Source organism: Panthera onca, chromosome A1 (assembly GCF_046562875.1).
Source record: "Panthera onca isolate mPanOnc1 chromosome A1, mPanOnc1 haplotype 2, whole genome shotgun sequence".
Classification (NCBI taxonomy): Eukaryota; Metazoa; Chordata; class Mammalia; order Carnivora; family Felidae; genus Panthera; species Panthera onca.
In genome coordinates this window covers 67,020,387-67,032,534 of record NC_138339.1, presented here as the reverse complement: position 1 = coordinate 67,032,534, position 12,148 = coordinate 67,020,387, and the positions used below count along the sequence as shown (strand labels likewise).

Sequence of the window (12,148 nt, the reverse complement as noted above, 5' to 3'; positions counted from 1 at the left end):
ACTCTACTACCATTCTTTCCTGGATCACCTCCCACATAAACTACTTGCACTCAAATCCTTGTCCCGGGGTCTGCTTCTTAGGAAACCCAAACTAAGACGTGTAGTGTGCCAAGGGGATTGAATAAAGCAAATAGAATACTCCTGTCTGTGCTCCCCTATTTGACTCCCAGAACACTTTCAGCTTGGTCTGGAAGGATTTTCTCTTTAGAGAATTTGATCAGCTGGAAAGAATGACCTACAGATGCTGATGCCATGTGCTCCCAACTAACAGCCCAGCCAGATCACCCCACGGTGAAGCTCTCAGGAAACAAGTTCCATCTACATTATAGCACTTAACTCTGGTTTTTTAGTTACGTATGCTTAAGTATGAGTGAATAGTTGAGGGCCACCAGGAAACTTCCAATATGATAGATGGAGACCAAATTAATAGCAAAAAGCAGCTGAGAGGAATAAGAGGCTATTCAGGAAGAAGAAAACTTTAAAAATGTACTGTTAGGGGCACTTGGGTGGCTCAGTTGGTTAAGCGTCTGATTTTGGCTCAGGTCATGATCTCATGGTTCCTGGGTCTGAGCCCTGCATCCGCCTCTGTTCTGCCGGCTCAGAGCCTGGGGCCTGATTTGGATTCTGTGTCTCCCTCTCTCTCTGCCCCTCCCACTCACACTCTGTCTCAAAAATAATCATTAAAAAAAAAATTAAAAATGTATTTTTAGTATCCTCATAGGGATAAGAAATCGATAAAGCAGGCTATGACACCATAATGAAGAGACAGTTGAAGAACAAAAGAGAACTATAGAGAAGTGAAAATGGTATAGGCCGCTGGAAGATAAATTTGAGTTCTCCAATAAGGAGCAAAAAGACAGATGGAAAACAGCAGAGTAAAATAGGTGGTAACAGGGCTCTTAAGTCAAGTTTGGCCTTGAGTATACATCAGAAGCTGATGTAGGAGAGCTATTAGAAGATAATAGTGTTGGAACAAAAGAAAATTAAACGTGGGCAGTTGTTTTGCAGGCCAAGAATGGAGGCAGAGGTACTGGTTAGGTAGTTCTTGTGCACTAGTGAGGAGAAATAATGGGCACCTGATATAAAGAGTGGGCATTTGGACAGAAATTAAGAAAAAGATAAGAGATTAAATGGCAGAACTGATAGGGTTTTGGCGTGACGGTGTGGTTCAGAGCTGATGGCCAGGAAAGAATTCTTGAAGACATCCTTGGTGCAAAAAGGTGATTTTATTAAAGCATGGGGACAGGACCCATGGGCAGAAAGAGCTGCACTGGGGTTGTGAAGAGTGACTGGTAATATATCTTCAGGTTAGGAGGGGGTTAGGGACAGCATAAGTTTCTAAGGAATTTTGGAAGTAAGGTTTGTTTCCAGGACTTTGAGGAGCTAGCTCTTGTTAGAAAAACATCATTTATTACTATTTAGTAAAACATCAGTCATGAGACCCTTCAGATGTATATCAGGGGCCATAAGCCTGGAGCATGATTGCCAGCATATATCTTGTGGGGGTGGGGAGGGGTAGAGATAAAGGAAGTTTCCAAAGGAATTTTTACGTGTTTAAGGAGACTCACAGCTCCTCAAGGGGTTAGGACAATGTTAAGCCAAGATTCCCTTTCGGCCCTAGCAAAGTGTCATCATCGAGGCAGCTGAGCTCCTCGAGGAAGGTCACTCTGCCTGTTTCAAGGACTTGTCAATGGGCTGTAGGCAGTAAGGGAATTTAATTTTTCATTTGCCCTTGTTTCCCACATCACCATGGTAAGCACTTAAACCCCCCTACATCTTTTCTTAAATTATTTATTTATTTATTTAGAGAGAGCACGACGGGGAGGGGCAGAGAGAGAGGGAGACAAGGAATCTGAAGCAGGCTCCAGGCTCTGAGCTGTCAGCACAGGGCCCAACGCAGGGCTTGAACTTACAAACCCAGAGATCATGACCTGAGCCAAAGTCGGATGCTTGAGTCACTGAACTGCCCAGGCATCCCAAAGCCCCTTATATCTTGATGAGGGTGATATTAGGGCTCCAGGAAACAGAATCTATAGGTTTCTGGAGTTTAGGCTATGAATAAGAATGCCTTTTTCTTGGAGTTTACTAAGTTATCTGTAAACTTAAGGAGACTCCTGTCCTGCATGACTGTGATCTCTACCAGTCAGCCATTTGCTTTCTTTCCTTTTCCCTGTTCTTGGGCAGGCAGGAGTGTCTGAGGAATATCACGCATATCCCACCTCCAGGGTTGGGGGGTGCTCTGCTGTTAGCTTGACTTGGCCCTCAGCTTGCCCCATGCTCCCTCATCAGAATGAATTAAAGTTGTGACTGAGGGGTGCCTTTGTGTGGCTGTGAGTCTGATGTAAAAGGAGGAAGTTAAAGAACGATGAATCTAGATTTTTTTCTGCAAGATCCTAAATGGATTGGGCTCTATTAAGCAAGATGAGGAATCAGTGAGGGCTAGTAGATTGGAGTATGTGCAGGAGGTAGAATGAAGATTCCCAAGTTCAGGTTCAATCAATATTTTCTCAGATCTCACTAGGTGTCAGAGTAGGATAAAGTTCTGTCTGGGTCCTTTGAGGAAAGGCAGAGGTGAGCCACCACACACACACACACACACACAAAAGACAACCGGTGTTTGTAGTTAGAGGCACAGCCCTTGGCCTGGAGGCGATGGGACGACAATGAGTGTGCAGGATACTTGGTGACAGGAATTCCAAGTACACGCTTGCGCAGGATGCGCCGTTGGCGTCTGCCCTGAAGAGGTACGAGCGCCTGCTTGGTCACCAAGAGGACATTTACACCACGCCAAACCCTAGGATGTAGTCTCTGAGTCTACCAGCAAGACCTGAATCCTCTGGACTTTCTGTAGTGCAAAGGAGGCATGGTGCGCATGCGCGTAGCAACCCCAGGGCTCAATCACAGGCGGCGGGAAGTTGGTTTTCTGAGTAGCAACTGAGCAGCTTGAAGACGGATTGGAGGCGACAGACCAATAAACAAACATTTCATTGGCTTAGCTTGCTCAGCCTCCCAATTCTACAGCTTCCCATTGGACATTTCAAGCAGAGCAGGGGCGTGACTCCCGGGGCTCCGCCCCGCGCTCTGGCCCAGGCTCGGGGTTCTGGGCTGAGGGAGCGGGACGGAAGTGAGCGGGTCCCGCCCCTTCCCCCTCTCTTTGCTGGAGTCGCTGCCGCCGCCGCTGCCCGCTTTCCGGCGAGCCGGAGTCTCCGTGCCGTACCCTTGGTCCCCGGCCGCGCGGAGCCGGGATGCACTGCTCCTGCTGTGGGTTCTCATCATGGAGACCAAACGGGTGGAGATTCCCGGCAGCGTCCTGGACGATCTCTGCAGGTACCACGTCGCCCCTTGCTGCCACGGCCCCCTGAGTCCCCTACTCGTTTTCTGTCACGTTGGTCGACCCTGGAGGCCTCCGCGCCCCCTCCCCCCCGGCCGCATCCTTGTTCTCGCTTTCCGGTCCCGCCGCTGCTCGCTTTCCCGGGTCGACCCTTCTCTCCCACGACACCACCCGGTCTTTCACCCGCAGCCTCCCGGTTTCTCACGGCCCCTCCGTCCTTGCGGAGCACCGGAATTTCCTCATTTTCTTAGTTCCTAACTCTTTTGCTTTCCTGAAAGTGAAGCCGCTGCGCCAAAGTCTGGGTCTTGAGCGTTTTTCGGCTGCCTCTTCCCCCTCCCATTGTTTTTTTCTGCCTTTGACTTTTATAGAACCGCTCCCCCCGACCCCCTCCGTCTTATTCCTCAATTCTGTCGAAAGACCCCAAAGTTTTGAATCTTCGTCCCACGCCCCCGGACCTACGCAGGGAGCAGTTTCAAACTTACCCTTTCGCTCGTGTGTTCTTCCACGTCCCTGGCATTTTCTAAATTGCTCTGAAGAATTACTCCCTTGTTGATCCCCAAACTTACCGTTGGAAGGGGGAAAAAGTCTAGAGTTGCTTTTCTTTTCATTCTTCAATTTTCCTTGAAGGAGATTCTCAGCTGCAGGATTTTAACTCGTGGTATACTTTTACAAGAGAAATTTTTTTGCATTCTTCCTGTTGTTAGCTATAATTTCAGATAGCGAAAATTGTAAAATGGACTTAAAATATTTTCCCGAAGTAAAATTTTTCGTACAGTAACACCCTGGGTTGTCGCCGGCTAAGTGGATTGTGAGATAACTTAAATTACAAGTGAGTAAAAGGCTCTGATAAAAAACAAAACAAAACATCTTTTCAAGTGTGTTTACTGTATTTATGTCTAGAATTCTGACTTTGAATAGTTGTGTCACATTCACGCTTTTTCTTCTTTCTTTTTTTTTTTTAAATGGGAAAGAAAGAACACACTTGTGGAGGTACTGTTGTGTGCCAGGCACTGGGTGCTCCTTTCTCATATATCATTTTATTTAATCCTGGAAACAATTCTGGTAGGTGCAGTTCTTTACATTTTCATCTGACAAACAGACTTGGTTTGTAATCTACACAAGGTCACGTTTCTTGTAATTCAGAAAATCAGGATTTGAAACCTAGGTCTTTTTCTCTACAATCAATGCCTGTACTTTTTCTCCTATGCCAGGTAGGCCTTACAGAAAATCAAGTCTAACATTTTAAACCTCACAAAAGTACACGTAGATAAGTAAATAGACTAATTTTGCAACTAATAAGAATGTCACTGTACTTCTTTGGTGATGATATGATTATAATTTTTGGAATATGATCGCTTCAAATGAACCACTTAAAATGTGCTTATTTTCTATGATCCCAAATTTCATAAGAAAAAAAGAGATTTGAGGGGCGCCTGGGTGGCTCAGGTCATGATCTCTTGGTTCATGGATTTGAGCCCCATGTCAGGCTCTGTGCTGACAACTCAGAGCCTGGAGTCTGCTTCAGATTCTCTGTTTCCCTCTCTCCCTTCTTCCCCCACTCATGGTCTCTTTCTCAAAAATAAATAGACATTAAAAAAATGAAAAATATTTGATGTATATGTGTGTGGATAAATGGACGAACATGTACAAGAAGTGAGAGTATGATTTTTCTTGTTGTTTCCAAGATTTTTTAAAAGGATGTGTGTTTTCTAGTTAGAAAAAAAAGTAAAATGAGTACGTATTTGAAAAGGTGAGCAAGAATTATGTACTGATTAATAGGGATACACATTAAAAAAAAAGATGGGTAATCTTATACATTTTAGAGGCATCTAATAAAGTAATCTTTCTACTAGTATGGGTTTATTTTGGGTACTACGGAGGATTAAATATAATAACATAATTGTTGTGTTTTGTAAACAATACGTTAAACATCTGATGAATGTTAAAGATTCTTACTAGGTTTTCCAGTGAGTGTATTTAAGCAATTTTATACAGATTTTTTGGAATAGAGTAACTTTTTTTTTTCTTCCAAGAAATGAGAGTAACTTTTTTGCAATTACTGTGTTTTGGTTATATAAATGAGGATTGTATGTTTAAAAACTAGGGCTAACTACCTGACAAACTAATAAACCAAATAACCATTTCTTAAAACTTTGAGTTTTAAAATAATGACATTTTAATGTTAATATTTTAATGTTTTTGTTGATTAAAGATGTTTAATGTTAACAATTCAGGTTTTTTTGATTTGGCACAAGAAGTGCCAGACACAAGAAGTCTGGGAAAATCAATCAAATTGATAACACTGGTTATTTCTAGGTAGAATGAAATTAGAAGAGAGGAAGGAAAGACTGTTGTCTAAATGTTCTAGTGAACATTCTAGTAAACGTGTATGTAAAAAGTAGATCTGCCCCATTTTATGGTGACATTTGCCTCTGTTGCACCATTAAAAGTGCATTTGACATTAAAAGTCAAAGAATTTTTCAATACCATTTAAATTAGCTTACTAAAGGCTTGAAAAGCATGTTTTTCAAGTAAAAACTGAAATCTACAGCTTAAGTTGTTTCTGTTTTAAAGAAATGCTTGGAGTTTTTTTAGAGCCCCTTTAAGAATTAAATGGTGAGGCCACTCCAGTGTTAAAAGGAGAAAGGTATTTTCTGGAAACTAATGTTGCTGCTATTTTGGTGATTGTGTAAGCTAATCAAATACTTCATGCTCATCTTCAGCTTGCCATTTTAGTGTTCAATTCTACTGCAACAGTTTTGTACTAATTGTAGTTCTGCTGATGTTCCATTTGTAGGAAAATTGAAAAGATGACATTTTGTGAAGTCCCATAATTATTGTGGAAAGCACTTTATTTCAGCTTTTACTATATATTGTAGTATACTGTATACTAGGTATATATAACATATTTTTATTTTATTTTTATTTTACTTTATTATTTTTTTAGTAATCTCTACACCCACATGTAGAACTCATGACCCCAAGATCAAGAGTCACATGCTCCTCCCACTGAGCCAGCCAGGTGCCCCTGCACACACTTTTAAATCTTTAAAACAGGAAAACCATGTACAGGATGAAATTATCAAAGTGTAATTTTCATGTATTAAAGTTTCCTTTGTCTTACAAAGTTTCTTTTTAAGAAAAAATAATTTATTTTGAGAGAGAACCAGTTGGGGAGAGCGAGAATCCCAAGCAGGCATTGCACTGTCAGCACGTGACCGATGCCTGGCTCACGCCTACAAACCATGAGATCGTGACCTGAGCAGGATTGAGAGTTGGACGCTTAACCCACTGAGCCACCCAGGTGCCCCTAAAGTTTCTTAAAGAAGCTAGCTTTTAGCTATTAAAAAGATGTGCTCATGAGTAAGGTTAAAAAAAAAAAAATCGAAGAGTACAGGTGAAGTTATGAAAGAAATGCAACAGCCTCCTTCCCGCCCCTTTTTATCTCACTTCTGCTCCCTGGGTTTTTACCTGTTTTGTGGTAAATTCTTCTGATAGATACTTCAGTATTTTAAAATATACTTGCACCAGTTTGTTTTATCAACATCGTATGTTAAATTGAGGATTTAATGCACCTTGTTAGATATCAGGTGATAAGGGTTGAGAGCATCACACAATATTTACATTCCATTTTGTAACCTTGCGAGGGCTGTTACACGTTTTACTGTTGGTTGATTGCAAAAGCTGAACAAGAATAATAGCATTTGTTATATGGAATTGCTATGTACGTATTTTTCACAGTAGAGGCAGGTTTACAATGGCTAGGATTTTGTTTTTTTCCCTCTAGCCATAGTCAGGATCCTTTTGTAAGGGTGTTGAAAGGGAATGCCAGAATGAATTCTCCTTTCTTACATCCTACTAATTGGTCAAAGTGCTGCCTTTCACAGTTTTGTCTTTTGGAGAAAGAAGCATGTGCTTTCTTCATAATTCTCTCATTTCTGGCTATTCCTTATTTATTTGTTTATTTAAGATTTTATTTTTGAGTAATCTCTACACCCAACTTATAATTGGGTCTTGAATTTATAATCCCTAGATCAGGAGTCACACGCTGCACTGACTGAACCAGGCAGGTGCCCTTCTGGCATTTCTTGAAGTCCTTCTTTTTTCTTTTTGATTGTCTTTTTATTCTACTTTCGGCTTTTTGCTTCATACTTGGATTATGATTCTCTTGTACATTTTCCTTTCTTCCCCAGCACAACCAGAATAGCTTCCTCCTCTCCATTCTTGTCTGCTCCTTTATTATAGCCTCGGTCTTACCCTCAGTCATACTGTCTATTCTACAAAATTGTTTTTTCCTGGAGAGTGCCCTCTTGGAGACCTCCACCCTTCTAGCCCAATCTAAACTCGTTGTTCCCTAGATTTGCCAAACTACTGGCCTACTAGAATTCCTTTCAAGGCTCTCCCAGGTTGCATTTATTATCTCTTAAATTTCATGTTTTATGCTTCCTTGGTTGTCATTCTTATTTTGCTGGTGCACATTCAAAAGTAATTTCCTTTGAGAGGGTCATTAGGAAGTAAACTTCTGAGTCCTTATAGGACTAAAATGCCTGTTTCTCTTCTCACACGTATGCTCCCAGGTGGTCCGGGGTCCACACTTTGAGTACCTAGGTTGTAGGAGATAACTTCAACTTCCGGGCCTTTTTTTTTTTTTTTAAAGTAGGCTTCACACCCAGGGTGGAGCCCAGTGTGTGGCCTGAACTCATGACCTTGAGATTGAGACCTGAGCTAAGGTCAAGAGTCTGACCCTTAACTGACTGAGCCACTTAGGTGCCTCCAGGGCCAGTTTTTTAATACATGGTTTTCTTTGTCATGCGCCAGATTTTCCTTAGATGTTGGCTGATTTTTGTTGCTGTTTCATATTTAAGATGAGGGTATATAGGAGCTTATTTATTGACAGGCTTCTCTTTTATGTGAGTAGATAGGGTGCTAGCTCTTACATTGGGGATCCTTAAACCAGTGTGTGGGAGTTTTGCTTTGGGGTGCCATCGCCCAAACCTATCTGCTAAAGTTAGGAAAGAGCTTTGGGTATTCTTCCCCCTTCCCCCGCTCTTTTGTAGGAGAAACTCCTGACTCCTTTAAAGGAGTGAAAGAAGAGTAGACATTCTTCTATTACATAAGTAGACCTTGCTGTTCCCTTCTGCCTTTTTAAAAATTGAAGTATATGACATAAGGTTACATTAGTTTCAAATGTACAACGTAAGTGATTTGGTAGCTCTGTTATGCTATGCTCCCAAGTCTAGCCGCCATCTGTCACCATACAATGCTATTAAAATACCATTGACCATATTTCCTATGCCATACCTTTTGTCTCTGTGATTGACTCTTTCTAAATCGGAGGCATGTATCTCCCACTCCTTTCACCCATTTTGCCCATCCCTGTAATCCCCTCTCCTCTGACAAGCATCAGTTTATTCTCTGTATTTATGGGTCTGTTTCAGTTTTGTTTGCTTACTTGTTTTGTTTGTTTGTTTTTAGATACCAGACATGAGTGAATATTCGGTATGTGTCTTTCTCTGACTTATTTCACTTGGTGTATGTAATACTCTCTAGGTGCATCCATGTTTTCGCAAATGGCAAGTTCTCATTCTTTTTTATGGCTCAGTGATACTCCACTGTGTATATATGCATATATATGTATCTCTCTCTCTCTCTCTCTTTCTCTCTCTCTTTCTCTCTCTCTCTATGTATCTTTATCTATTCATTTATTGATGGACACTTAGGTTGCTTCTGTATCTTGGCTATTGTAAATAATGCTGCAATAAACATAGGGGTGCGTATATCTTCTTGAATTAGTGTTTTTGTTTTCTTTCGGTTAATACCCAGTAGTGGAATTAACAGATCATATCGTATTTCTGTTTTTTAATTTTTTGAGAACTCTTGATATTGTTTTCCACAGTGGCTGCACCAATGTAAATTCTCACCAACAATCACGTGGGTTTCTTTTTCTCCTTGCCAACAGTTGTTATTTCTTATCCTTTGGTTGTGGCCACTGTGAGATCTCATACTATCTCAGGTATGAGATGATATCTCATGGTTTTGATTTGCATTTCCCTGGTAATTAGTGATGTTGAGCATCTTTTCATGTGTCTCTTTGCCATCTGTATGTCTATGGAAAAATACCTATTCAAGTCCTCTGCTGTTTTTAATTGGATTATTTGTTTTTTGATGTTGTGTAAGTTCTTTATATATTTTGGCTATTCACCCTTTATTGGATATATCATTTGGGAATATCTTCTTCCATTTAATACGTTGCATTGTTGTTTTGTTGATGGTTTCCTTTGCTGTGCTAAAGCTTTTTATTTTGGTGTAGTCCCAATGGTTTATTTTTTGCTTCTGTTTTCTTTCCTGAACAGACATACCCAGAAAAATGTTGCTAAGTTGGATGTCAAAGAAATTACTGCCTATGTTTTCTTCCGGGAGTTTTATGGTTCATGTTTTACATTTAGATCTTTAGTCCATTTTGAGTTTATTTTTGTGTGTGGTGTTAGAAAGTGGTCCAGTTTCATTCTTTTGCAATTGGATGTCCAGTTTTATCTGCACCATTTATTGAAGAGACGATCTTTTCCCCGTATGTGTTCTTGGATCCTTTGTTGTAGATTAATTGGCCACAGAAACGTGGGTTTATTTCTGGGCTCTCTGTTCCATTGATCTGCATGTGTATTTTTGTGTAGTACCATAGTGCGAGTGGGGGAGAGGGACAGAGGAGAGAGAGAATTCCACTCAGTGTGGAGCCCATAACCCTGGGATCATGACGTGAACTGAAATCACGAGTAAGATTCTCAACCAAATGAGCCACCCAGACACCCCAGTCCTGTACTATTTTGATTATAGCTTTGTGGTATATCTTGAAATCTGGGATTGTGATACCTCCGTCTGTATTCTTTATCAAGAAAGCTTTGGCTATTTGGGGTCTTTCGTAGTTCCATACAAATGTTAGAATTATTTGTTCTACTTCTGTGAAAAATGCTATTGGTATTTTGGTAGGAGTTGCGTTAAATCTGTAGATTGCTTTGGGTAGTATGGACATTTTAACAATATTCTTATAATCCATGAGCATGGAATGTCTTTCCATTTGTGTTGTCTTCAATTTTTTTCATCAGTGTTTTATAGTTTTCAGATTATAGGTCTTTTACCTCCTTGGTTAAGTTTATTCCTAGATAATTTATTCTTTTTTGGTGCAGTTGTAAATGAGCTTGTTTTGTTATTCTACTTCATTATTGGTGTATAGAAATGCCATAGATTACTGTATATTAGTTTTGTATCCTGTAACTTTGCTGAATTCATTCATTATTTCTAATAGTCTTTTTTTGTGTGGAATTTTTAGTTTTTTGTGTATAGTATCGTATCTGCACACAGTGACAGTTTTACTTCTTTCTTAGCAATTTTGATGCCTTTTTATTTCTTTTTCTTATCTGCTGCAGCTAAGCCTTTCAGTACTGTGTTGAGTAAGTGGCAAGAATGGATATATCCTTGTCTTGTGTGCCTGATACTAGAAGAAAAGCTGTCAGTTTTTCACCATTGAGTATGATGTTAGCTGTGGGTTTGTTATATGTGGTCTTTATTATGTTGAGGTATGCTTCTTCTAAACCCACTATTTTGAGATTTTTTTTTTTTTTAATTTTTAATGTTTATTTTTGAGAGAGAGAGAGAGACAGAGTGTGAGCAGGGGAGGAGCAGAGAGAGAGGGAGACACAGAATCTGAAGCAAGCTTCAGGCTCTGAACTGTCAGCACAGAGCCCAACATGGGGCTCGAACTTACGAACCACGAGATTATAACCTGAGCCGAAGTTGGTCGCTTAACCAACTGAGCCACCCAGGTGCTCCTGTTTTGAGAGTTTTTATCATGATCGGATGTTGAATTTTGCCAATTTCTTTTTTTGTATCTGTTGAGATGCTCATATGATTTTTATTCTTCATTACATTAATGCAGTGTATCTTGATTGATTTGTGTATATTGACCCATCTTAGCATCCCAGGAATAAGTCTCAATTGATAGTAGTGACTGATCCTTTTAACATATTGTTGCATGCAGTTTGCTCATGTTTTGTTGAGGTTTTTTACATCAGTGTTTATCAGGGATATTGGCCTGTAGTTTTCTTCTTTCGTAGTGTCTTTGTCTAGTTTTGGTATCAGTGTAATGCTGGCCTTGGAGAATGTACTTGGAAGTTTTGTTTCCTGTTGTACTTTTTGGAATGGTTTGAGGCGAATAGGTATTAACTCTTTAAATGTTTGGTGGCATTCACTTGTGAATACATCTGGTCCTGGACTTTTGCTTGTTGGGAGTTTTTTTGATTACTGATTCAGTTTTGTTACTAGGAATCAAGTCTATTCAGATTTTCTGTTTCTTCCTGATTCACTTTTAGAAAAATGTGTGTTTCTAGGAATTTATCCATTTCTTCTAGGTTGTCCAGTTTGTTGGCATATAATTTTTTATAGTAGTCTCTTATAACCATTTGTATTTCTGTGGTGTCCATTTTTCTCTTTCGTTTCTGATTTATTTTACTTGGGTCTTTTTTCTTTTTCTCTTGATGAGTCTAGCTAAAGGTTTATCATTGTTTATCTTTTCAAAGAACCAGCTCTTGGTTTCATTGATCTTTTCTGTGTTTGTTTTTTTTTTTTTTTTTTTAGGTTCTATATCATTTATTACTGCTCTGATCTTTATTATTTCCTTTTTTCTACTAACTTTGGCCTGTTCTTTTTTTAGTTTCTTTAGGTGTAAGATTGTTTGAGATTTTTCTTGTTTCTTAAGGCAGACCTGTATTGCTATAAATTTCCTTCTTACAGCTGTTTTTGCTGCATCTCAAAGATTTTGGACTG

General features: G+C 39.9%; 1 protein-coding gene across 1 annotated transcript in view; it reads left to right on the top strand.

Moving 5' to 3' along the window:
• The first annotated feature begins 3,094 nt into the window (after positions 1–3,094).
• DCP2 (decapping mRNA 2) overlaps positions 3,095–12,148 on the top strand; it is a 47,019-nt gene continuing 37,965 nt past the window's right edge. The window contains exon 1 of the mRNA XM_060635195.3: positions 3,095–3,327. Coding sequence (XP_060491178.1) covers positions 3,275–3,327 — 53 coding nt within the window. The 5' untranslated portion in view covers positions 3,095–3,274. The remainder of the gene's footprint in view (positions 3,328–12,148) is intronic.